General features: G+C 41.6%; 1 protein-coding gene across 10 annotated transcripts in view; it reads left to right on the top strand.

Moving 5' to 3' along the window:
* The first annotated feature begins 701 nt into the window (after positions 1–701).
* The window catches only part of ALCAM (activated leukocyte cell adhesion molecule), a 124,830-nt gene continuing 97,816 nt past the window's right edge, over positions 702–27,715 (top strand). For 4 of the 10 annotated variants that reach the window (XR_014563594.1, XR_014563595.1, XR_014563596.1 and 1 more), the window contains exon 1: positions 812–1,329. Coding sequence is in view for 4 of the 10 variants with exons in the window: in XM_083736697.1 (XP_083592823.1) it covers positions 1,212–1,329 (118 nt within the window). In the remaining 6 variants the exon portion in view is untranslated. Of the gene's footprint in view, positions 1,330–27,715 lie in introns of all 10 variants that reach the window. The other 6 variants (XR_014563598.1, XR_014563599.1, XM_083736700.1 and 3 more) reach the window with 3 other exon arrangements.

Below are 27,715 nucleotides of genomic sequence, written 5' to 3'. Positions count from 1 at the left end.
GATTTCAGGTAGATGCGTCTAGGGTTTTTAATTCCTGGTGGCTCGAGTTTTCTCCTGGCTCCTACTTTTCCCGATGAACGTTGTACAGTACATACATCCTTCATCGCCCAGCTTCCTGCTTCTGACAAAGGACGGTCTAAGCCCAGGCCAGCTCAGACCACGGGGAGGACAATCTACAGAAGCAATTCGCGTGCCAGCCATTTCATCTTCGAAATGGTCAAGCTTCCTTCACCCACCGCGTCTCCACGCACTTCTCCGCTCGATCTGGGAGCTTTATAATGCTGCAATCCTACGCGCCCTCCCCTCGGAGCAAGCTCCGTTGAACACAGTGGGACTTGCTTCTCCGCAAACGCGCCTATGGGATCCCACAGCACGTGAGGATCTCCAGCTCGGAATCCCAACCGCGCTGTTCCCTATCGATGCACTTCCAGCCTCCTGCAACCGGCTCGCTCCCTAAGTTGCCACGCCCCAGCCCTATCCCCGGGTCTCAAGCGGCGATTTAAAACTGTGATGCACGAGGACGCCCCACGGACGCTTCAGCAGGAACGTTTCCTTCCGCTCAGCAAGGGCTCTAAGCCCTCTCTCTGCCCCCCCCACCCCCACGCCTCGAGCGCGCCCTGCGGGGCCAATGGGAAAAGCTTCTCCCCCCGCCCTGCAGTCGCCGCGGCCTCTGGCTCCCTCCTCCCACAGCCGAGCACCTCGCACTCGGGAGAGCCGAGCGGACCCGAGGGCTCTCGGCAGACGGCGCGGGCGGGGCCACGCGAGCGAGGGGAAGGGGCGTGCCTTCCCTGGGCTGGCCCCGCCTCCGCTCGCCGCTCTCGGTCCTGGAGCGCCGCTAGGCTGCCAGAGGGAAAGAGCCACCTGCTCGTGTGCAGTCGGGGCCGGCGAGCCGCTCGCTGCCTCTCGCTCTCTCCTCGTCGCTCGCAGGGACCGCCGGAGCTTGCCGCTCGCTCGTTCGCCCGCCGCGCCTCCAACTTCTGCCTAGAAAGTTCCCGGCGGGAGTTTCGCTTTGTAGGAGGACCGGGTGGAGGGGAGTAAAAAAAAGAAAAAAGAGAGAAGTAGTCGTCGTGGTCCGTGCCGTCTGAGGGAAAGCGAAAGAGAGAGAAGAGAGCGCGCGAGGAGGAGCCGCCGTCTGCGCGCCTTCGTCCCCTCGCCTGAGGAGTGGCAGCGCCCGAAGTCGCCGTTCACCTGGCGCTTGGCGGGGAGGCGGGATGGAGACCCCCTCTGCCGCCGCCGCCGCCTGCTGCTGCCCCCGACGCCCGCTGCAGCCGCCTTCGCGGCTTCTCCTGCTGCTCAGCCTGCTGCTCTCTGCCCTTTGCCTGCGGCCAGGTGAGTGCGGGGCTCCGGCGAGGCGCAGGTGGGGCGGGGGGGGGGGGCGCCCGGGGGAGCTGCTCCGGAACTTTCCGGTGGGGACGGACAGGGGCGAACCCTGCGGAGGAGGCTGCAGGTGGTGGGTCTGCCTGGCTCCGGGTCGCGCGCCCCGTCGGACTCGCCGCTTCCTCCTGCCGTCTGGGAGAGAGAGGCTCCTTACCTCGCGATCCCCTTTCTCGTGGCAGGCTCGCGCCTGGCGATGGAGATTTCCAGCGTTTGGTAGTGGTGGCGGCGGAGGCAGTACGTAGTTGCGATTTGGCGAGGATCGATCGCATTGCCGATTAAACAGGCTTGTCCCCCAAACCCTCAGCTCTGTGCCTATTGAACTCAGTGGGACTTCGCCCCTTTACTCAGAAAGACCGGCTGCTGCGCAGACCCTTTGGATTGTACTGGTAGTGGGTGCTTTTTGAGGGATGCTTTAATTCTTCCATATAGTGCTCAGGTGTTGGTGTTTTTTAAGGTGTGTTCATTTCCTACCCACCCTCTAACATTGCAAGGCTCCGATCCTGTTACATGTCTTGGAGAAGCCTCCCGGAAAACCGGGGAGGGGTAATCTGGTTTAGGATCGGGCTACATGACACTTCCCCTGCGATTTGTAGTCCTTTTGGAACGTACCCCATTTTCAGCTCAAATTAGTACGTAGAAACCAGTATTAAATATTTTCGCCCTGCATACTTTTATTTCCCTCACCCTACCTCTGAATATGTGCTGGTTAAGTTTTCAGCATTTTCTCCATTACAGTTTGTGGACTATTTCCCCCCCTCCCCCCCCCCCGCGGCTGCTTTCGTTTTATTGTGAAAGCAAACAAAATCTGCTTTCTGTGGTTGCCAGCACCCGTTTAGCTCCCAGAGGAATCCTCCAAGATCTGTCGGAAACAGAAAAGCCTCTAGCTGGGTGAGTTTCACCCGTCTCCCTTTCAAAGTTGCCTTTCTGGCTGTGCTGCTGGAGAGGGAGCAGAAAGAGGTGACCTCACCTGCGTTTGTTAGGAAACCTATGACAAGCAGATCTCTGTGTGTGTTGATTTGCGCTGTGTGTGTGTGTGTGTGTGTGTGTGTGTGTGTGTGTGTGAGAGAGAGAGAGAGAGAGAGAGAGAGAGAGACAGAGGCAAAGGGGCTATGGGGAGGGAGGTAAGACTCTTAAATAGCAACCAAGATAATTCAAACCAACGCTAGTTGCCAGCTAAAGGCAGATCTGTGAGGCGTGTCACTTTGGATTGTGCATTTTCAATCACTAATACTTTAAGCATCAATATAATAAGCCCCTTAGAGAGACTTGCCATTGTATCTGTGTCTCCAAATGTGGATACATAGGAATAGCAGAAAGGCTTCCCAGCCTTTCTGGGAATAGTTCCACCTCACAGTTTGGGTTAGACTTCCTTCATATGTATGAATGAGTGAGAGAGAGATTTGTTCTAATTCTCATCCAGAGTCAGTCAGCCTGAGCATTGCATTGGTGGTAGGATAGACACCTCTGATTGAATTCGACTGATCACAACATACTGAGCCAGAAAAGCTCCCTTGCAATACCTATGGCTGTTATTCAGGGCTGGCAATTTTGGAGCATGCAGCTCATTTGTTTGTTTTGCTAGTCTTTTAACTCCCACCCCCTGCAAAGGGTTGAAGCTCTCTTATGTCAAAGTCCTCCTGACAGTACCTCCTAGAGCTGTAATTTGCCCACTGAATTTTTGAAAACAACTCTATGAATATTAGTTATTCTAATATTATGAGTAGTATTGCGTGCAAGTGAATGTGGATTCCCATCTACATTCCTTTTCTTCTGGAGCAGAATAGGTCAGTTGGAAATCTCTGGAGTAAGCGGGCTGTAAGTGAAACAACCTGGGCAGTTCTGTTTCTGATTTTCTATCTGTCTCATTGTGCATGCACTGAAATCGAGGGAAGCAAACTGTGAACTGTGTTCTTCCTTCACTGTGGAGAATTTCTCATTATTCTTGTAGAAAGAGCGTCAGCCTGTGGTGACATTTTGTATTGCTCTAAGAGAGAGGCTTTGTGTGCCTGCCTTTAGAGTCAAGACAGAAGGGTTGCAGTGTTTTTCAGTCACCAGACTGTACATTTTGAGAACTCCCCTATTAACCATATAAAGGCCACTTTATAACTTGGGAAAGCAGAAATTAACTTTACAGCAGGCACACATTTTTCAGGGCACGTATGCCTAGCAATACTCTGATTTGAATAAGTTCTAATTTCAATGAATGCCACTAAGTAGCCTGGTAACAACAACATTGCATTTTTTCATGTTACATTATGCCATTAACTGCAGTATTTAATTATCATGACTTTAAGTAGCAGTCCTATTGTATTTAGAAGGAAACTAATTACAGTGTGTCATGAAAGCATCTAGGTAAGCTCAAGAACAATGCATGGATCAAGGCTGCAATTTTATGTATGGTTACTTAGGAGTAAGCCCCATTGAAGATGGTAAGTTTTCTTTTCGGGAAATTATATACAGAATGCATAGTGAGTTTTGCGCTATAGAGCAGCAGAAGGTATTCCATTGTGAAATAATTTCTCTGACTTACAATGTTACTTGCACTGACTCTTTCAAAATTCTGCTACTGACCTGCAGCCCAATCTTATGCATGTTTACTCAAAAGTAAATTCCTTTGAGTTTGGTGGCATCTGTTCCCAGGTAAGTGTGCATAGAATTGCAGCCTTTGGAATATACCTGCTCTTCTTGAGTAATTCCATTGAAAACCATTCCAATTTAATAGCAAAGTGTTTCTATGGTAAGTCACTGAGACTGCAAGCCTAAACACCATTCTAGGGAGCCTCATTGAACCCGGTGGCTCACCTCTGAGTAGACAATGGGGTGTGCTGTGAGGATGCAATCTTGTGCATGTTTACTTGGAAGCAAGGCCTATTGAATTGCCTGTTTCTTACTCAGGCTGAGACATGTCATGTAGTAAGTATATAGGCAACAGAATATATAGTACAGTGCTTCATTGCATGGTGGAAGAGGGAGTCCTGCAAATATGAAGACATTTTCCGCTTATATTCAGATTTTCAAGGAACATTGGGAGATAATACTACCACCACATGGTTATTTATTATTATTTATTTTATTAATTTATGCCAGTTCTATTCTACTTTGCAACAGAGATGTTCAAAGTGACTAACAGTGTAACACGCAACATCACAGGTAAAAATAACAATAACCCTCATCAGTTAAAAGTCAAATGAATAACAGCACATCACTTGACTAAAAGCTAGTATAAAATAATAACTCAATACTAATAACTCTTCCCCATACCTTCCCCAAATTTGCTCCGGAGGGTTGTGGAAAGCCCCAGAGCTGGGGTTGCTGGGGGAAAGAGGTGGGAGAGGACCTTCCATTGTGCCACAATGTCCTTGCACCAACTGGCACTACTTCTTTGGATACTGCAATTAGGTTGCAACCTTACTCTCACTTACCTGGGAGTATGCCCCATTGAATTCACTATGGCCTACCTCTTCGTAGCAGAGACAGCAACAGAGTTACAGTGCATGCTAACAAAGCAAAGTCATCAAATTTCTCCAGGGCACAAGTAAAGAGGAAGATAATCTAAGCTTTGGGATCAAAAAGTTCCCCACATTTGAAGCACTGCCGCCAAAAGGGTTCTCATGTATGTTGCTGCCAAATATACTCCAGTAGACTGTGGCATGCATATTAGCTATTCTTAGAGAATGTAAGCATTATAGACATATTACTAAATAAATAAATCTGTACTGCACCTATTACAAAGCAATGCATAAGTGTAAATGTGCATTTTAAAACAATTTAAATAATCACAAATATTGGGCAGAAGGGTGGTGGAAAGCCCAAGCAAACAGGTTTTTTTGCTAAATGACTCGAGAGCCCATGCCTTCCAAATAACAGGGAGGGAGAGTTTTCCAAAGGTTGAACGCCAACACGGTGGAAGTCAGCTTTTGAACTGCCACCAGATGACACATAGCAAGTTATGGTAGAAGAGAAGAAGAAGAAGTGTTTGGATTTCATATCCCACTTTATCACTACCCTATGGAGTCTCAAAGAGGCTAACATTCTCCTTTCCCTTCCTCCCCCACAACAAACACTCTGTGAGGTGAGTGAGGCTGAGAGACTTCAGAGAAGTGTGACTAGCCCAAGGTCACCCAGCAGCTGCATGTGGAGGAGCGGGGAATCGAACCTGGTTCCCCAGATTACGAGTCTATCGCTCTTAACCACTACACCACACTGGCTCTCTTGCTGGTATTATCAGCAAGGCCTTTTCTGGTGATATTAATGATCTCCTCAGCCTATATTGGGGGGAAATGCACCCTCAGGTAACCTGGTTCTAAGTTATTCCAGGCTTTAGATATTAATAACAAGACCCTGAATAGTTCAGTAGCTAATAATTTGGTCACTCAGTTATTCCAGTCTTTAGTTCCGATGTAACAACAAGCTGAGGGTTGTGTTTTACTTCTTCCCAGAATGAGCGTGAAGAAAGTGGCCCCTATCACAGTGGTAAACTGTGGTGTGTGAACGATGTCAGTCTTACTTTTTCTTTGAAAACCAGAAAAGTTAGGACTGGCTAGAGATGTTCAGTGTCTCAGATTTGAGGTGTGAGGTTAGAGAGAAATCTTGTGTACAGAAGTATGGATACAGCCTGTGCAAAGTCTTGACTGCGTCCATAATGTAACAAGACCCAACTGGAGGCCAAGGATACTGGTAAAGTGATTGTTCCATTTGAGGCATACTTAAAAACATTCTGGCATGAATCTTAAAATGACATCATGCATTTTTTTTTTGGGGGGGGGGGGAGAATGGTAAGTGCATTTGTATTGGTGGCATATGAACCAGGAAAGATAACATAACATGTTAGTTTATTGAGCATGGTCTAATCTCCACTCGTCTGCATTCTGGTGGGTGTTAATCTGGTACTCTAAAGGATGGTTCTTTGGTGAATGTCTGCTTGGTTTGAGATTAAATGGCTTTTCTTAGCACATGTATAAGTTTCCAGAACAGCAAGTCTATATCTGTTTGCTCAACCGCTATTTGCTTTGCAGATAAGAAATATGTCTTTCCTTTGCTTTATTTTTTTGAAAAGGTGATAGGTAAGCTGTTGAAGAGAAAGTGTAAAGTTTTGGGCTGTGTTACAGAGGTTATCACATGTTTGGAATGGTTTTATAATGTTTGGTTAAAAGCATTTGAAGTTTTCTCAGTGGGTTTGGTAAGGAAATATTAAGGTGCGCACGAGAAAGTGAACAAAGGGCATTTGTTTGTTTTATTCCCACTTTACAGATTAAATGAATAATGCAATTAAGATTAATTTTCTACAATTTTCAATATAGATAGTAATGTCAGAAATTAAACGTAAAACCATACAGTTGTAATGGATGCTTGTGATAGGTTTTCAGACATTTTGAAGGAGACATTCATTTGGGCATAGAATATAATTTTACTAAGTATTTTCCTCGAGTACTAACATCCGTAAATTGTAGTGGATCACACTTCTGCATAGTGGTATGTGGTTGGAGACATGATTTTGAATCATAGAATTGTCATCTGGTCCAACCTCCTGAAATGCAGGAATCTTTTTGCCCAATGTGGGGTTCAAACCCATGATCCTGGGATTAGGTTTGATCCCCACGTTGGGCAAAAAGATTCTTGCATTGCAGGGGATTGGATTAGATTTTAATTAATTATTTTCCATGACATTTCAAAATATGTTCTGTTGTATATACATATACAACATAGCATAAATCACTGAAACAGGTTTAGGCAGGAATTTTGGACATGCCCAGGAATCGTGTTTCTTGAAACACATGTTGTTTTCCAGCAATTGACATGATTCAAAATTCTGTAGGGTTCCTGTGCCTATATGGGTTTGGATGAAGACTTTGTTCCTCCTGGGAGATAACTTTTAGCAATTCCCACACCCCTGTAGCTGCAGCGCCACCTTCTGTGTGTACCTAAAGGTTGAGGGATCCAGAAGTTGCAAGAGCAGGAAGATTTTGCAAAAGCTGCCTAGCCTCCCCCCCCCCCACCTACATACCACCAGGATTACTCCATAGATCAAAAACCTTTCTGTTTGTGCAAGCAGGTTTTTTTTCCACCCATGGAGTTTCACATGCTGCTTTCCATGTCAGGGAGTGTTCAATGCTCACATGCACAGTGGAGAATTCCCATGCTAATCTCATGAGCTTTTCTTCTCATATTAAAGAATGGGGAAGTAGTGTGTATTCTCGCCACAGACCCGTTATTCACACAGAATGTGCTGTGTCATGGTAGATGTGACTTGGGATTGAACTTCACGTACTATTTAAATCACTGCGACTGGAAACTCGGTAATAAAGATTTTGTTGGGCAATGCTGCCATATTTCACCTGTAACTCTAGTGTAAAGGTAAAGGCATCCCCTGTCCAGTTGCAGACAACTCTGGGGTTGCAGCACTCATCTCGCTTTATTGGCCGAGGGAGCCGGTGTACAGCTTTCGGGTCATGTGGCCAGCATGACTAAGCCGCTTCTGGCAAACCAGAGCAGCACACAGAAACACCGTTTACCTTACCGGCGGAGCAGTACCTATTTATCTACTTGCACTTTGATGTGCTTCCGAACTGCTAGGTTGGCAGGAGCAGGAGCAGGGACCAAGCAACGGGAGCTCACCCCGTAGTGGGGATTCAAACCGCTGACCTTCTGATCGGCAAGCTCTAGGCTCTGTGGTTTAACCCACAGCGCCACCTGCGTCCCAATAACACTAGTGTAATTGTGGTTTTTTGAGGTTAAACTTGCGTAGCTCTCAAAAATCCAGTCCTGATCGCAACTTTACTTGGGCATACATACACCATGTTCATGTGCTTAGGCACAAAGTTAAAATGGATCCTAAACACAGTGCTGGAAGCTAGTCTGATTGACTTCCCTGGAGCATGACTCCTTTTAACATGATCAGCATTACTATGTAAAATGTGCCACATAGTTTCAGATACTAACAATTGAGAAATGCCTCATGTCCCATTCTTCTTATTCTCCCATACACGTACTGCTCTGCATATGCAATTCTCTTATCAATAATCATCTGTACCTCACATAACATCTTCCTTGTCTGCCCAGAACTGTGTGGCCATTACTGATTGTGCAGGATAGACTTTGGTGTTTTGTAAAAAGGGCTAGGTACATATAAACAGAAACTTGGTACAGTATTGCAAAACATGATGTCAGACTGGCATATTGAATGTTTGCTTAGATGGATACCAGATAACATTTTGAAACATTGTGGTTTTTGTCAAAAACCTTTCTTGTATGCTTAAGAAGAAAGGCCTTTTGAATCTGCCCACTTTCTAATTAAATTATGTAAGTAAATATTAAGGATTGTTTTGAATCTAAAATCTTGATATCCACAAAGTACAATATATGTAGATCTTTATATTTTTTAAGGAGTTGAGTCTTTGCACATAATCAGCACAAATGCATTATTTCATTAGCTTTTATTTCCTTGCCAGTTAACAAAAACGAACATTTCAGAAGTCTTATATTTTACGTTATTGATAGCCCACATGTAATAGAAGTGTAATCACACTAGTATTAATGATGAATTATGTATAATTGTATATACATTTATTAAATGCAGTAACCTGAAACGCTTCAATAGAAATTGCTGGATTTAATGTGCATAAACAGAAGTATGCTACTGTTATATTAGATATGTGAAGGCCCGGAGGCTCGAAATCTCATCTGTGTTGCAGAAAGAGGTTTACTAATTATATTTCAGGAACCATGTGATGGGACTTGCCCCGTGGGAAATGAGGTATTTTTTTAAGGAACGAAAGTTAAAATTCTAAGGCTATTATTTGCTCTCCATTACCTATGCATATATTAAATTTGAAGTCTGTGGGACTTACACAAGGTGACTAATGACAGAAGTGCCTCCTAAGGGTATTAAAAGTATGTCAACCCAGGAACATTTAAAAAAATATATCTTTAGAAATGCAGGTTCTATGAAGAAAGATTTCAGACTGATACTTGAGTTTCATATTAACAATTGATAAGTACTATGGGAGTGTGTGCCTTTGTGCCCCTCCCTTTATAAAAAAAAATGCTTTTAAGACATATGGTCTCATTATTGCTAGGACAGTATAAAGTAATAGGTAGCAAACCAGTACCACCTGACAAACTAGACTACCTGTTTCTATTTCATCAAATGCAAGTTCTTAAACCACACCCTCAAGAGGAGCACTAATTCCAGAAACAGTAACAGGGTCTGAAATTGGCAATGACTTTCCAAGAAAGAGATATTGTGTTCTTGGTGGAAAACTTCACAAAAATGTCAACCTAGTATACATCAGCTGTGAAAAGGCAAACTGCACATTCGGGTTCATTAAGAAAGATAATGAAAATAAAATTGCCAATATCACAATGCCTTCATACAAACCTATGGTGCAAACAATCTTGAAATATTGCAAATAGTTCTGCTTGGTGCACCTCAAAAAAGAATATTGTAGAGCTGGTAAAGGTAGAAAAGAGCAGCCAAAATGATCAAGGGGCTGGAGCAGCTCCTTTATGAGAAAAGGTTACAATGTTTGGGTTTTTTTAATTGTTCTTTATAAAGAGGGCTTTATGCTACTTCCGGTATCAGAGACAGCGTGGGGTTTGGACTGTAGTGTCATTTATATGACACATAGCTTTGCCTATGTTTTCCAGCTGCTCATCTCAAAGATGCCAAAAACCTCTTGAGAAGGTGTTTTGGAGGAAGTTTTGGGATGCACAAGGACAAGCAAGTTGAAACTTAATCCAGATGAGGCAGCAGTACAAGGAAATTGTCCTGTCTAGATTGCCCTCCTCCTGAAACACCAAGTTCAGAGCTTGGGCACTATGTAGAAGGGCAAGCGATGCTTTAGAGGCCTTGCTCATAGGTTCACTTGTCCATATGAGAGACAGACATTTTCAGCAGGGGTCCGACAGATATGAAATTCCCTTTGGAGTGATTTGACAGAAAAGACCTTTAAATGGGTTGTAGAAAAACATTTGTACTGGGTAGCTTTTATTGATGGCCTTCTGGTGCCGCCGCTCTGAAATTGTTTTAAAGGTGTTTTTAGGTATATGTCTGGCCTTTGCTTTGTTTTTATGCTGCTGTTTTAAAATTGCTTTTGGGTTGCTTTTGATGATGTTGTTTTATGATTCTTCAAGTTCTTTTCACTAGGGATGCATAAGCATCCCTGCATTTGCCCTAGAAGGGGCTCAATCTTTCTTGCATGCTCATAAAGCATGTAGGCTCTCAAAGTGTCAGTGTTTGCATCAGTTTCCAGCAGGGTAAAGGCCTTCCAAAATTCAGAGAGCCTTGTCCCTAGTAGAAATTAGCATGAATAGGGTAATTTTGACACTGAAGATTGTGAGTAATGCAGCCCCAGTTCCTTCCTCAGTAGCAGTTCTGCTCCATCACAGAGCTGGAACACCCATAAATGTGTCAGTGCCCCACTGATTTAATTTCTAGGCTCTGAGACAGGAGAGTCTCAGCACTGGGCCCTGTCTAACTTGTGCTTATCATGAAATGTTAAGCACAAATACATACTTTTGGGGGCACCCCTATTCACTTCCTCACTAGCATCCCTTTTATTAGCTGAGCAGAAACTCTGTTGGCTCTGCTTTAGTGCTCTATCAGGATGTCACATTAAAACAATTTGTTACAATGGGTATAATCCGGTGCATAATTTTGGATTCTTAAAGCCCATTGACATCAAGGTAGGTTAAGGTTGGTCATTTGGTGTTGGGAAATACTCCATCAATTAACCAAATACTTCTCAAGTACATCAAGCACTGATATAATAGATCTGCAATAGTGAAACATCTGCTAATTTTTTAAAACTTAATTCTTGCTATGAATCAGCTGTAGTGAATTATTATTGGTTGTTAACTGTGTTGAATACAGATGCATGTAAATGATAATCAAGAGACAGAACCTTTGTTTTTCCAGTTAATTGACTACAAAAGAATAAACTAACTGCATGACAGAATGGCCACATAAATTTCTTAGCTTTTTATAATCAGATGCTTAAAGTTTGAAGCATGTGCTGAGATATTTTTGTTTAACTTGCAAAGCTTTCAAGAAAAACTGCCAGACAAGATACTATTCATCATTCAGCTACAACCTCTCTCTTGTCCATGTAAGTGAGTAATGATCTGGTTTACATCTAGGATTTAATTTTCTTTTATAATTATGCACTGGAGGAAGTACTACTAGATATAATTGCTACAATCCTATTATTTGATATGTCACAGACCACAAATTAATTTTATCTTTAGTTGCCTATTCTTTTATTTTCCCTGATCAGCTACAAAACAGACAAGTGCTATGGTTTTAAGAAAATAAACCCGTTTTTACCCAGTAATAAAATTACATAGGTATATCTTTTCTAAAAATTAAAGAATATTGCTTGTGCACATACAAAGCTACAGTTTACATTCCATATTTTCCTGTGTGATCCTTGATCCTTGAGACTAATTTTCCTTCAATAGATTTTATCTTCTAAATACTACTTGAATGATATTTTTTAGCTGCCAGACTATATAAGGATAGTTTTTTTAAGGTCTCTAATACATTCCGATGCAATTTCATAACCTCATCACAAGTCTGAGTTTGAGAACTAGAACAATTATATATAGAGTGCGGTCCAGTCTACGTGGGCATAGCAGGTGCATTGGAGAATTCCCATGAACTCTGTAAGCCCCGTTTTCCATTCACTGCCAAGGTCTGTGCCAGCAGATGGTTGAGGGGAATGAGATCTCTGCATGAATCTCCCATACCACTCTGAACCCTCCATGTCCCCTCAGTAGATAATTGCTGTGCTGTGCAGCAATAGTAGTGTGCACTAAGCAAAGGGAAATGTCTGGATGGCAGGTGTGCACAGATATTTCATTGGGCCGCTGGCCCAAACATACATGCCCAGAAGCAGGCAATGGTGCCAGTGAAGGAAAATGGACCTCTTATTAACGTGTGGAAAATTTCCATATATGGGTTTTATGCCCATGTTGGATGGAATTTTGCAGTACTGTTCTCTGATTAATGTGACCGGGGCCAAATCGAATTATAATTATGTATAGTGTATTTGTTGTAGTTCTGTTATGAAAATGTCCACCTTGCAAGTAAAGTACTTAGTTCTGCTCTGTTAATATGTTAGAGCTGGTTTAGCGGTTGTACATAGGAACTCATTTAAGAGCTTTGTAACAGTGATGCCTCATATTAATCCTGATAGACATAGAACTTGCCCACAACAAAGGGACTATCAGGACAGGATAGTTGGACAACAGATATCTTAAGTGGCTAATGCAAACCATATATAGATGCACAGTGTTATGCTGCTGTTGACTCCCTAGATCTACTAAACATAAATAATCTATGCTTGTGTTTCAAAGTTTTCGACAACCTTCAAATCTCAAGGTATTTAAACACTGTATTAAAATAATAATGATATAAAATTCCCTTGGTTGTTGGAATCTTGCTGCATAATTGTTCCTTTAGGTTTTTAATATATTTGTGACTTTGAACAAACTGTCTCATGTTTGCTATATAATATTCACTTTTTGTTTTTCTTCCCCCAAAATGGAATTTAATAACTTCTTTTCCCTAAGAGTATAAGTAAGCCTTTTGTGTGAAGGAAACGATAGCATAATGATGTGTGTTTAAAACTCCTGTGGGAATTAGCTCCAGTACTATAAACTAAAGAATACTGTGTATCTCAGCACTGACAAGCTTTAGCCTTTCTTGTAGCTGGAGTTATAACTTTATTATCCAGGTTTACATGGTATTTTTTATATACAAGGTCTAAACTAATGGAGACCACTCAGTGACCTTAGGGCACCACTTTTGCCCTTAGGAGCCTGTCTGGAGTTTGAAATCAACCCCAGAGGCCCTTCTTGCTGGTCTACCACTAAGAGTTGTTGGGTTAGTGGGGAGCTTTTAAGCAGCGGTCCATCAACTGTGAAACTCCCTCATCTGGGAATAGGTACAGTGCCCTCACTCGTTTCTTTCAAGCTGAAGGGGGGAAAAACCATTTTTGATTCAACTTTCCTTTTTATTGAAGACCTTTCTGGCTTGAATTTATCTTATATTGCCTGTATTACAATGCTGTGTTTTACATTATTATTTATTTTTATTGCTCATTATAAGGTGCCTTGTGTGGGTCTCTAAAAGGCATAGGTCAATTAAATAAATAGTGGTCAAAGATTCATAGGAAGCTGTTAAACTGACGCAAACGTCTTGGTTCATCTGCTTGGTTGCTTATACTTGCTAGAGTTTCAGGTAAGTCTTCGCCAATCCTCGTACTTGGAGTTGTGCCCCCGGTGCAGGGAGACAGGTGCATAGAATTAAAACAAGTAAAGAACTTTTTTGGCTATAGAACATTGGCGTTTGGTGTGGCATGGAGTAAGAATCTGCCCACCTGAGCAGTCCAACTGCTGGCCTGATCTTTCACCAAGCCTTCTTTTAGGCTGAATAGTTGCCATAGAGCAGTTCCTACCATGATTGTTTGTTAGTTTATTAGGTCCTGCAAATACCTGGCTGTGTGGCATTTGGTCAGATCCCCTCTTGACATGTATTTTAAGTGAGATGAACTGACAGCTACTGGCTCTGCTTCGAGGAAGGCAACATTCTCACAAATTTAGGCCAGCTTGAACTGTGAGTAAAATTCCTTCCTGTTCCCCTCAGCCAGTAACCAATTGCTACTCTCAGCTGTGTAGCTGTGTAGGTTTGTCAGATGGAAGTGGCAGGAACAGTGAAGCCACTGCAGCCGAAGCATCCTTTTATAACATGGGCAACATGGACCAAGGAAGCATATTCTTCTGTTTGGTCCACACCCAGAACCCTCCTCATTCCAAGAGTCAGACACGAGTGCTGATTGGTTTCTGGGGCTGGCAGAGGCCTGAGTTTGTGTCAGTGAAAATGAGCTGGTTCCCCACTGCTTGCTGGTCTGCTGCAGAGGAGCAGCAAACCTACATGTGCCAGGGATTGAATCTGGGACCTTCATGTTCAATCATGTGCTGTAGCATTGAGCCAGGAACCTATTCCATGTTAATTCTGATGCACTTGTGGTAGCTTGCCAGAAAAGATATGTGACTAGGCTGCATTGTGGGCTAGTGAAGTTTCTTTTAGGGCTGGCAGCCTTTTGGAAATATGCAATGCTCCCCTTAATGCATAAGGAAGGGAATAGAAATAGGTGTCCCCAATATGTAGCAATACGTCCTTGTCAGCCTGAGGTATTCAAAGCCATGGGTTACAGATAACGGTATCTGATGGCTTAGTGTCAATAAGGAAACCAGGAACAGTTCCAGCATTATGAAATGAGTCCACTCTTTGGTTACCTGTAAACTCTTTGGATTACATTTTTCTGCCCTATAGCAAAATAATGCATTTCTCAGTTGTCTTTTTACACAGTAGGAAGCTTGATGGAAATGTTGTATACATTTTTGCTCATGGTTGTCGTTTGTAGTATCCGAATAGGTAACTTTGACAGCACAATCCTAAATATACATCTTACTGAGTTACATTGTACACTTGCTCCCACGTGTGTTTAGGAGATCATATTTATCAACTGAAAGTTAGCAACCTGTGGTTATGCTACTTACTTTAGTATGTTTTAAATTGAACATATGTTAAGAACAGCCACCCTCATAGATCAGTTCAAAACTAATAACTGATTCACATGCACATCACTTAACACTGAAAATATCACTTGACATTGAAACTAGGGATGGAAGGATGTGTCAGTTTCTTCATTTTCTCATTTTTCCAGTCTTAAATTCAGTGTGCTCTCCACATTTCTACAGTGGTTTGTGGAATTCAAAGAAATCCTCATGAAAATTCACCAGCATTCATTTTGTTTCATAATGTGTGAATTAAGTAGATTGGGCTTTAAATGCTAGATGAACTGAACTGAATTTCTTTTCCACTGCCTTAATTGCGCTTTCATTCGTTGCTTCAGTGGATGAACTGCTTCCATTGAGAAGTACCATGGTTGAAATGACATGCTTGTGGTGTCTGTTCCGATAGTTGTTCCACACAATGCTTTCATCAGCAGGTGGTGCTGCAGTCATCCTTCAGAATTTGCCTCTTAGTCTAGAAGATCCACAGTTGTGGAAGAGGATGCAGCTAGTTGTTTCTTCTCCTTCTAGGGTTGTTGAGCTCCCCCCCCCCCCCCAAAAAAAAAAGCAAAAAAGCAAAAATGGCACTGCTGACATTGGTTGCCATACATCTCGATTTTCCCAGACATTTTGCCATTTTCTTCCCAGACACTATTTTAGACTGCAGTATTCCGGTTATGTCCGGGAAATTCTGGACGTATGACAACCCTATCTCCCGCCCTTCTCCTCCCATTTATCATTAACTTGCTAGTGTAAATACGAAAAGGTAATGTTTCTGTCTCTTCTCCCACCTTTTCCTCTTTTCAACCAATTTTCAGTTCCTGCTTTTGCACCCTTTTTGTAGGGTGACGTACAGCCAACCCACTGCAGTTCCTTTTTATGTGCCTTATGACCGGCACCAGACCGACAAGGGAAAGAAGGGAAGTTGATGTTTGTGTAGGAAGGAGCGTGGCTGTTGGCTCTGCTGATGAGGTCATACATACATTCTCAGAGTCATGCTGGGCCACACTTTGGGGGAGTACTTTCCATTATGCTGTTGGTACATACGAACCAAGTGTTGTTAAGCCTCTTGTCCATTTGAGGTTTCATTCTTTCATATATGGCACAGAGATTTTATCTCTGCGATTACACGTACTCTAAAATTAGAAAGTGTCGGTTTCTGATCCATTTCTGTCCTGGCTTAGTGCATTTGCTTGAGTGCTCACGGTGTGAGCGATTTAGCTCAGTGGCTGAGCATTTAAGGTTTATTTGCTTTGGACATTTTTTCCATGTGTGAGAACATAATATGCAAAAGGAAGAGGAATGCATTTTAAACTGCTCAGCTAGGAGTATGCAATTAACAGTTTTTGGCTGAGAACATAACTAAAAGGTAGAAAATGAGTCTGTACAAATTGCTACGATTATCTCATCACAGTTGTTTTATGTTTAATTAAAATACAAAGAAGTCCCTTAACACAGATTTGTGGTTTGGTGGCTGTTTTTAATGAGACTTTTGTGAAAGACATGTCTTTACAGATACTTATCTTTATTAGTTTTGCGATCAGCATATATTTAATTAAATGCGTGGCTATTGGAGCTTGTGATTTGTTTATTTGTTTTTTGTTTCAGTTCGTAATCTAATTCAATTATATTGTCATTCGTATGTCATTGTACCACTCCCTACCCCCCAGCCCAAGAGATGTTGCAATGCTTCAGTCTTATTGAAAGCATCTGCTAGAACATTGTGATTATACCTGGACTGGGCATAGTGTTTAAGATGCCTGCTCTCCCCAGTGCAAAGGAAGATCATGGTAATATCAGATAAAGAGAAGCTCTTCCTCATGCAGTGCAGCCCATCCTGCCCTTGTGTGTATGATATCTAATATTGGACATACTTGAGGTATGTCTATGCAGCCTCAACTCAAAGTGCCAGAAAAAAACCACAGGACCTATTAAATGATGAAAAACACACAGATTGATCATTGTCACGAGGTCACTGCCCCTTGTAGTGGTGCCTTTGGCTGTCCAGGTATGTAATTGTTGTCTGTTTACAGTTTGCCCAAACTTGAAGCTTTCTAGATTCAGAATAGCTTAAGTTTTCCTGCCCTGCTAGTTGGATTTGGTATTCCTTGCTGCAAATTTTGTTTTCTAGTTTTTACCATTGTACCTTCCATTCTTTCAAGGTGCTCTCTGTGAATTTATTCCAGTGAACTGCCATAGAGGAGATTCACAAATGGTTGACATCTTTATAGAGTCCTCTACACTAGCAGCAACTTGCCTCGAGAGTACCTACCAGTTCTCAATGCTGATGGGGGTAATGGCCACTTCAGCTTTAGCATAGCCAATGGCTTAAGTTACAAGAAAGGAGATTCTGGTTAAACATCAGGAAGAACTTTTTGACAGCAAGAACTGTGTGACAGGGGAACGGGCTCCCTTGAAAGGTGATAGACTCTCCTTCACTGGAGGTTTTTAAGCAGTTGGATGCCCATCTGTCATGTATGAAATGTAGTTGAAATTCCTGCATTGCAGGGGGTTGGACTAGATAACCCTCCAGTTGCCTTCCAGTTCATCAGTTCTGTAATTCTCTGATGGCAGCTCAAGAGCACAGGTTTGCACACCTTAATTTTTATTAGCATCTAAAATTGTGCAACATTCAATTTTTTAAAAAAACCAAATGTAACATACAAAAGACTGGGAGTCAGCTTCCACTAAACAATTCAGCCATCAACCCAATTATTTTATCTATCGTTATCCTGTATCACTGGTTTACTCTTCCATTAACCAATAATTAAGGTAACTATAAATAAAACAGAAAGAAACATGGACACTCGTGTAATGTGTAGTCTAGCCCTAAGTGGTGCGATTATGTTCCTGTGTCTGCATTTGTAGACACACTGTTGTTTGCATCTAAGGTGTGCAAACCTGTGCTCTTAAGAAGCCCCTTTATAGAAAAGTTTTACAGTGTATCGGCATTCGTTTTTAATGACTGGAGGAGGAGGTGGGTAGAGGAGAGAATAAAGGAATTGCAGTTTCCAGTTTTATCTTTAAGGACTCTTATTTTAAAATAAGAGTTGCTTCATGATAGATATGGGAAAACTTTAAGAGAAAACGGCTTTGTGCATATTTTAAAATGGTTAACTTCCTTTGAATGAGTATTTAACAAATTTTAAAGGTCAGTGGCAATGTCCAATTGCTGACTATGCAACCAGGACATGCCTAGTTTGAGAGCAGCAGATACATACACTTAGCTTTAGCTCAGTCAGGCCAGTGCTGCAATGACAATGTGGAGAACCCTCATGTGAGCTGGGGCTTATATGCCAATAGCTAGTTATTCAGGCGCCTCCTTACTATGTTGCCTCTCTTTCTCTATTTTAAGGCAATGTCTTAACTTAGAGGATAGGTTACCTACTAAGCTAAAGGGTCGGTCTCATGCTACTCTTCCTTCTCACTACTTGAACATTGGCCCCTGCTGAAGATGTGAACTAGGCAGATGACATATCTGTGAAAACACAGGTACATGGCTTGCTTTTGCTTTTTTATCCTTCTAGTTTCATTGGAAGAGAAGTTGACATTGGCAGCAATTGGTTCCCCTCTTGATGCAAATAGCAGTGTTTTGAGAATGACTTTCATCAGGACTTTGGTGTAGTACTAAAGGCTAAATCTAAACCTTACACCGGTGCCACAGTCATGATCACCAAAAGCTGTGATTTAGTGATATAAATATATATAAACACAAATACAAGCACAACATCTAGTTATCTCAAAAAGGTAATGATAAACTGCTTATCCAGAATCCCTTGCTGTAGCTGCAATCTTTTCACACTAGGCAGAGTCTGGTTTGCAACAGTCTAAATTGAGTCTGCAAAGCAGCTCCTCCTTTCATCTTAAAGACTGTTAACTGCATATTGTGGTTCTCTCAACCACAAGCTTCCTTCTGTTCCTCACTCACTTTTATTTTGCCTTAATATCCAACTGAAGAAGAGTTCTGATGAAATTGAAAGCTTTCTCACTATTCTGTAACAGTTCCCTTGCCCCTAGTTTTACTGATGTTTTTCTTGGGATTTTCTCTATTCCTAATGGGCTGACACTGTAACTACTTGCAATTGATGCTGGGTATGTTGATTTCTAAAAACAACAGTTTGGATTTTAGATTTCAAGGTGCATAATAAGCAACAATTCATGAGGTAGCTAACAAGCAGCCCTTCCCATTATTCCCATTATTATCCCATTATTGGTAAGGGATAGGACACTGAAGAAATTGAAACAGCTTTCTGGCATGAAGTAGGTGGAATAAGTAAACACAGCATTCACTTGGAATTTAGCAGAAGTTTTGCTAATTAATCAGATGCTAAGGTAATGCAGGCTCTGCAAGCTTGCACTGAAGTGATACTGAATACAGTACTGCATAGTGTGAAACCATACTGAAGTGAAATCAGTGGGGCTTGTCAGCAGAACCAGTCAAAACATGTCTATTTAAGTCCCTTTTCCTGACAAACCTGTTCAAATGTACTAGATGGAAGAATGTGCATAGCCATGGTACAACAGAATATTTTTGCTGTTCTTTGTCCCTTAGGGGAAGGAGGACAAAATTTAATTCCATGAGATAAGGGAGTAGGAACATAAAAAAGAGCCTGCTAGATCAGGCCAGTGGCCCATCTGTGGGAAACTGGCAAACAGGATCTGAGCACCATAACACTCTCCTCTCCCAGGATCTGGCATTTAGAAGCATTACTGCCTCTGCCTGTGGAAGCAGGACATAGCCATCATGACTAGTAACCACTGAATTTGTCCAATCCTCCTTTAAAGCATGCAGTACATGCATCCCGCCACAGATCTGGTGCAGTGTTTCCATTAGTGTTTGTTTCTCTATCATTCTCCATCAGTTAGTGCGAAAACAAAATACAGTGGATGCTCAAGTTGCAAACGTGATCTGTACAGGAGGCACGTTAGCAACCCGCAGCGCCGTGTCTGTGCATGTATGGGTCGCAATTGGGTGCTTCTGCACATGCGCAAAGCACCAAAAACCAGAAGTTACCCGTTCTAGTACCTCAAGGTTCGGCGTGGTGCGCAACCCAAAAACGCGCAACCTGAAGCGTCTGTAACCCAAGGTATGACTGTACATGAAAAAATCACGAAGAGGGAGAAAACCTTTTGCTGAAATTCTCATGGCAGTTGGCAGCCAGCCTCTCTGGCTTCCTGTGGGGGAAGAAAACCTTCCACAAATTGGATGATGGGTTTTGGCATAGCACTAACTTCTACAGAAGTGCAGCTTTTATCAAAGACATGAACTATGTGCAAGAATCTGAGGTAACATCTGTGTATTTTGGTGCAATAAATGGAAAATGTGCAAAACCCCTTAAATAAAGCAGCCCTGTACAAGACTGCAGTGATTTTCATTTCTGGCTTGATCTACTGAACGTGAATATGTAGCTCCTACAAACCTTTGAATAACAAGTGCTGCAAAGAACAGGAACTTAGAAGATAAAAGGACACACCTTTAAATATTTGAGAACTTTTATTAAATGTATTATTTGTTATTCAGTGTGCGTTGTCATCTCTTTCAGTTGTAGCTTTTATGTTCATTGTTAGGCTTGTTTGCCTAACCTCATTGCATGCATTTGCTTTTCAATGGGTAGCAGTCTAATATTTGACATTTATTATGAGGACATGGAGTTGGAAGATTCTTTATTTATTTCCCACCATCAAGGATTGCCTGTGCTGCTTTTTAGTGCCCTTCCCTCTGGAGGCTTGTATGTGATGACATTACCAAGAAGGTTAAGTAAACTGGAACTCTGTTTATGCCCTGCACATGACCTGAGACAGTATGTATTTTGACTTTATTCAGAGCAATGAGTGTGTCATTACTACTCATCACCCAGTGGTTCCCACCAAAGGTCCTCTGCATAGTGGCTGGGGTACTGGGAATATTCCCTCAATGGTGGTGTTAACATGAATGTATCCTTAATTAGTTACAGTGGGCTTCCTCCAGCGAGCACCTACCTGTGGTAGCTGGATTGTCTAAACTTGGATTTCCTGGGAAATGTCTCCACTTTGCATCATGAGGAATGTCTCAGAAACCTAGCCACGAGTTCTGTTTCTTCAAAGGCCTTTCATGACCTTTCTGGTAGGAAATCTTACTGTGATGTATATTGGTGGCTCATTACTTGTATCTTTTGTCACTAAATGTCTATTTGCTCTAGACCTGTCTTCAACACAATCAAACACAAGATCACCCTTTTAGAACATCAACCAGGAGGTATCTTTTCTAAAACAGGGCACACACATGTGTGAAAGATATGGATTCATGTGCACAGGATACATGTGCAGATAGGGCCCCTTTTTTGGCGATGCCCTAGTAATGGAACACTCTTCCCTGGGAACTCACCTTGATGTGTTTGGCACCAAGTTAACACTTATTTTATCCATCCATGATTTTAATTAGAATTGTAGAGTTGGAAGAGACTGCAAGGGTCATTTAGTCCAACCCCCTGGAATGCAGGAATCTTTTCGCCCAATGTGGGGCTCAAACCCACAACCCTGATATTCAAGAGTCTCATGCTGTACCAAGTGAGCGTCCCTGCTGTTGTTGTTTTCTGCTGCTGCTTTACTTAGCAATGTAAGGGGTCTTTGTGACTATTTTGCTTCCTGCTGCTCTATGTAGCTGGAATTGGGTTTGACTTATGTTTGTGTTATGTTGACATTTTAAATTGAAAGCCACCTAGTGGGAAACAAATGTTCTAAAGTGAAAGTTTGTTACTGGAGAGAATGGCAAACAAAAATCGAGGTCTTTGGCCTTGAAGATCTTGCATTGAGGGAAGGTTACGGAAGAAGTGGAAGACATGATCTCATACCATAGTCTGCTTTCATTCAAGTGAAATTCAGTATTGAAACTTAATGGTAACTTCTGCAGATGACACAATGCATTCATTAACTGGAATAATTTCAAAGTAAACATTCTCTCTCTCACTCCCCATCTGTACCCAAGGCATATGTAGCAGGTGGCTATACAGATTTTATTCCCACTAAAGCAGAGCCTTGGAATGTCATAAATTTCATTTTTATGGATGACTGAAAATCTCTGCTTATGGTGATTTTTTTTTTTAAGGTTTCGAACAGATACTTTGCTTACCATACTTCAGGCATTCAACTTTGCTTACATAAATACTTCAGACTTTTATATATATATATGAAAAATGGAAAACAAACATTTCAGAGTAGTTTCTGCTCTGATAAGGATCCTTGAAAGACTGTTCTGTCTGTTTGATGGGAATATGCAGCAGAGCTCTGGCTCTGAAGACACATGGCATACCTTAGCTGAGAAACTTTGGAAGGGTGACAATGCAGGGGAAAGTAAAAAGGTTTGGATTAAGCTAATAAAGGTTTTTCCAATGACAGCCAATTTTGCTTTATTCCATTTATAATGATAGGAGGTTAGTCACCATAGAGTGGGTGGTTCTTGTTGGAGGAACAAGTCTTTTCTACTAACATAGAGTGGCAGTGTGATAGAGGTTGAAAAGCGGTATTTACCATTGTACCTGTGAAATGTTGCAGGAGCTAAAAATAGGAGCAACCATGCTCCTTACTGGAGTAACTTCGTCTGCTAGATTTGGTTGGACTTGGCATATTCTAAAATTCGTTTTGCACAACACAAGCCAGTATAGTTAATTCTACATTACATCCCCTATGCTCCATTTTTAAGACGGTGTAGATTTCTGAGATATCACATGGTTCCAAGCTTGTTCTGGCTTCTTCCCTCACCACTGTTTTGTACCTAATCTCTGACTTAAAGAAGAATTCAAGAAAACGCAAAGGCACGCTCATTACTTAGTGACACTTTAATTCACCTGTTGCCCTTCTTTTACATAGTTTTTTTTCTTTACCTGTAATTTTTGTCTTATTCAGCAGCATTGGTACATATTGCAAACATTCTAGTTGTAGGAATGGATTTGAGTTCCTTATGGGGAGCTGGCCTCAGGCGCCAGGCTTGTTGGCAGACCAACTCTGCATTATAAAGATGTTACAGACATGGCAGGAAGGCTGGCAACATTAACCCTGCCATGCGGGAATCCCTTACAGACGAGTGCAGGGGCTGGAGACAGACAGTCAGGTCATATATCCACAGCAGTGACCACAGGAGGAGTTGCTACAGTGAGGAGTGCAGAGAGAGAAATGTCACGATGCATCTGCGCCAGCAAAACTGGATGCCTTCATCTGCTCCAGCCGCAGTAAAGCATTTCTCTCCCATATTGGTTTCTACAGCCACAGCAGGCACTGTAACTCTCCAACAGTTTGACTTTACCCCCAATAGCACACTCTTCCATTGTCTCTCAAGACAAACGACCCCAACAGAAGGCTGAGAGAGGCTGGGCTGATAGGATCTGCTGGATTCTGTTCAAATCATGTTGCAGAACTATGACTGCAATGTGCCTGATCTGAGCCTCTTCATTGTGAAGGTGCATTATAAATTCATTCATTCATTGCCCCCTCCTTCTGTCCTGACCAGTGCAAGCACCAGGCTGTGGGTGAGGCACTAAATGCAGCACTCCATCAACTCTACCACTCATGGGCAGGGTCTGCACCAGAAACCACACCTGAAAGTAAATGCTGTTCAGATCCCAAGATCTTCCATTGTTACAACAAAGACTGATGCATTAAACCATCTAAGAAGGAAGATAGAACCAGGGCAGGGCAAAGCATATGTGATGGCAAGCCTCTTTATTTGGCCCTCTGTTTGGCCCCCTACTCTGTGCTTTTCAGTGCTTTCCTCCCCAGATGGAATAGGTTCTTAAATTGTCATAATGCCTATTCCTTGCCTGGAGGGAGGGTGAAGAGATGTGTGGTTTGTGCATATAAATCTCTAGTTTTTGCATGTAACCTGCCATACAAAGATAAGAGTCCCATCCATTGCTCTGCCCACTTTTCCATCAGGCCTGTCCACCACTTATATGCAGTCCCTGGAAGATTGCCCTTAAGGGAATGCAGCCTCTCAGATGAAAAAGATTCCCAGGAAAGGGCTGGGAACATCTTTGATGGACAGGCATGGCAGAATGGACTATAGGTTGATGGGCAAAAGGAAGATTTAAGTACTGCAAGTGGATTGTAATGCAAATTACTTGGAAGCATAATGTTAAAGCTAATAATATCTAATAAGTTGCACTGTGAGGACAGAATATGAATACTTGAAATGGGGGGAAAATTACATCAGGAGTGGAAGTGTATGAGGAAGAGCAAGTGCGTGAGTCAGAAAACCCCATTCTTTCCTAACATTTATACCCTCCCCTTCCTTTTCCTCCTGCATTGCAATGCAGATGGAAATTACACCGTCCCAGATCATGTGGTAGAGACTCACAGACCCACAATGCTGGTGTATCTTTAAGGTCCATTGGACTTAAAAACAGAGTGTATGTTAAAGATAGGATAGCATTGTAAATGAATTTAGTATAGTATACTATATATAAATATAACCATTAAAGCATTTCCTCAGTTCTTCAATGTTATGACTAATATAGGCATTATTCAGACTCCTATCTAAATACTTGGGGTGTTGTATATTTGAAGTGCACAAATCCATTTTATTTGGAAGAAAATAGGTCTAATTATAGAACCACAATCTTCTTTTAAACATTTCCATTGCTTCACTATATTTTTTTTTTTTAATAAATTTTTATTAGGGGTTTTTGCAAAATAAAGTACAAAGATAAACAACCTTTCTTTTATCTCAACAGAGTTTCATGACTTCTTTGGACTTCCTCACATCTCCCGCTGCCATTTTCATCATCATAAATTTTTCCCAGCAATTTATCATCTAATTTGCAAATTTTATAACCACTTATTTAAATATAATCCTCTGTAAATTAATTTCTCTTAATCTCACTTTACATCCCGTTTCAATCCGATTTTGTGGTGGCCAATTATTTATGATCAAACATCCTACTTAACTTTCCACCAAATCACAATATTTTTGTAAATAAGTCTTAAATTTCCTCCAATCTTCTTCAACCCTCTCTTCTCCCAGGTCTCGAATTCTGCCAGTCATCTCAGCCAGTTGCATATAGTCCATCAGCTGCATCTGCCATTCTTCCAGAGTGGGTAGATCTTGAGTTTTCCACTTCTTGGCGATCAGTATCCTTGCTGCTGCTGTTGCGTACAAAAAGAATGTTCGGTCCTTCTTTGGCACCATCTGGCCGACAATGCCCAGGAGGAAGGCCTCTGGTTTCTTAAGGAAGGTATACTTAAATACCTTTTTCAGCTCATTATATATCATTTCCCAGAAGACCTTCACCCTGGGACAAGTCCACCAGAGGTGAAAGAATGTTCCTTCATTTTCCTTACATTTCCAACATTTGTTGTCTGGCACATGGCATATTTTGGCTAGTTTAACTGGGGTCATGTACCACCTATATATCATTTTCATTACATTTTCCTTCAGAGCATTACATGCCGTGAAGTTCATCCCCGTGGTCCACAACCTTTCCCAATCCTCAAACATAATATTATGCCCAATATCCTGTGCCCACTTTATCATGGCCGACTTAACCATTTCATCTTGTGTATTCCATTTCAACAGCAAGTTATACATTCTTGAGAGTACTTTAGTCTTAGGTTCTAACAATTCTGTTTCCAACTTCGATTTCTCCACCTGGAATCCTAACTTTTTATCCTTTTTAAAAATTTCTTGAATCTGAGCGTAATGTAACCAGTCTCGCACTTTGTCTTTCATTTTTTCCAAACTCTGCAATTTCCAATTGTTGCCCTCTTTCTCTATTATTTCCCAATATTTCGGCCATTTGGCCTCCATATTGGGTCTTTTTCGGGCCTTAGCCTCCAGAGGTGATAGCCATCTTGGAGTTTTATTTTCCAATAGGTCTTTGTATTTTGTCCAGACATTAAACACTGCTTTCCTGACAATATGGTTCTTAAAGGCCTTATTGATCTTAACTTTGTCATACCATAAGTATGCATGCCAGCCAAATGCATTGTTAAAACCTTCTAAATCTAACACATCAGTGTCCTCTAGAAGTAGCCAGTCTTTTAGCCAGCAGAAAGCTGCGGCTTCGTAGTACAACCTTAAGTCTGGCAGGGCAAAGCCCCCTCTTTCTTTCGCATCAGTTAATATCTTAAACTTGATTCTGGGCTTTTTGCCCTGCCAGACAAACTTAGAGATGTCTCTCTGCCACTTCCTGAAGCACTCCGTCTTATCCACAATTTGCAATGTTTGAAACAAAAACAACATCTTAGGCAATACATTCATCTTAATAGCAGCAATTCGGCCTAACAAAGAAAGCTTCAATTTTGACCAACTGTCCAAGTCTCTCTTAATTTCAGACCAACATTTTTCATAATTATCCTTAAATAGACTCAGATTTTTTGCTGTTATGTTTACCCCTAGGTACTTTACTTTTTTAACCACAGTTAGTTCTGTTTCTCTCTGAAACCGTTCTGACTCTGCATCTGTCAAGTTTTTTCCCAACACCTTAGTTTTCTGTTTGTTTAGTTTAAAGCCCGCTACCCGACCAAAGTCCTGAATCAATTGTAACACTCTTTTTGTACTAGATTCTGGCTCTTGCAATGTCAAAACAAGGTCATCTGCAAAAGCTTTAAGTTTATATTGTTTCACTCCGATCTGAATCCCTTGCACCAACCGGTCCCTCCATTGCTTCACTATAAAGCACCATGTTTTGGATGATTAATTCCCAGAAAATAATTCCTGTTTTGACAAAAACATTTATTAGTTCCTTAATAAATGTTATCAAAGCCATGGAAGGGTTTTTCTTGTGGACGCTTCATTGTATCCATCTTAAATGAAACTGTTTTCACACGGGTGTTTTCACAGAATGTGTGTTTTGCATGTCTTAGGTCAACAGAAACGCTGCAACTCTTGCACTGCTATATTCTAGTCGGTGCTTTTTCTTCTTTTTTTAGAAAAGAAAGGTGCCAGTACGTAAGTACATGAAGTTACTGCAGTAAGTGCCTAACTTTTAACATTTTTGTTTAAAAAAGGTGATGCATGGTACTGTGTACTCTTGAATAGTAGTAGTAGTAGTAATAATAATAATAATAATAATAATAATAATAATAATAATAGTGTCCCCAGGGTGGAAAAACACCACTGATTCTAGTGATATAGTTATGACTTATGCTGCTAGCTTGTATGAACTTTTTTTTTAACTATGTATTTGCTTTTGCAACATTGTTCATTCTGGAGTGTGTTGTATTTATGTTATTATTGTAATGTATATTGTGCATTTTGCTGTTAGACCTCACAACAATAAATGCAGACTATCAAATATTAATATAGGTGAAGCCATCAATGCACTTCAGTTTGTGGCCCAAGCATATTATGCATCAAAGGCCTGATGAAGAATACACATTTCCAGTTGGCACCAAGAACTAAGAAGTGTTGGTGCCAACCAAATTTCCAGGAGGAGTGTGTTCTATAGCCAGGGTGCTGAAGACAAATGTCCAAGGACAAAACTTTCCACTAGGCTATATTAGGCCTAGTCAAAGTAGTGATCTGAGTCTCAAAATACCATATGCCTGTTTACATCTGGATGCTAAGGCTAAGGAGCTGAAACCTTTAATTTATTGATAGTCATATCCACCAACAGAGCCTAGATATTTAAATTTAAATATCTGTGTGTATCTGAAGAAGTGTGCATGCACACGAAAGCTCATACCAAGAACTAACTTAGTTGGTCTTTAAGGTGCTACTGGAAGGAATTTTTTTTGTTTTGACTATGGCAGACCAACACGGCTACCTATCTGTAATTTAAATTTAAAT

The sequence above is a fragment of the Podarcis gaigeae genome (genome assembly GCF_964106915.1).
Source record: "Podarcis gaigeae genome assembly, chromosome: 4".
NCBI classification, from domain to species: Eukaryota; Metazoa; Chordata; class Lepidosauria; order Squamata; family Lacertidae; genus Podarcis; species Podarcis gaigeae.
The sequence above is the reverse complement of the archived record's forward strand: the minus strand, read 5'-3'. Positions and strand labels throughout refer to the sequence as shown.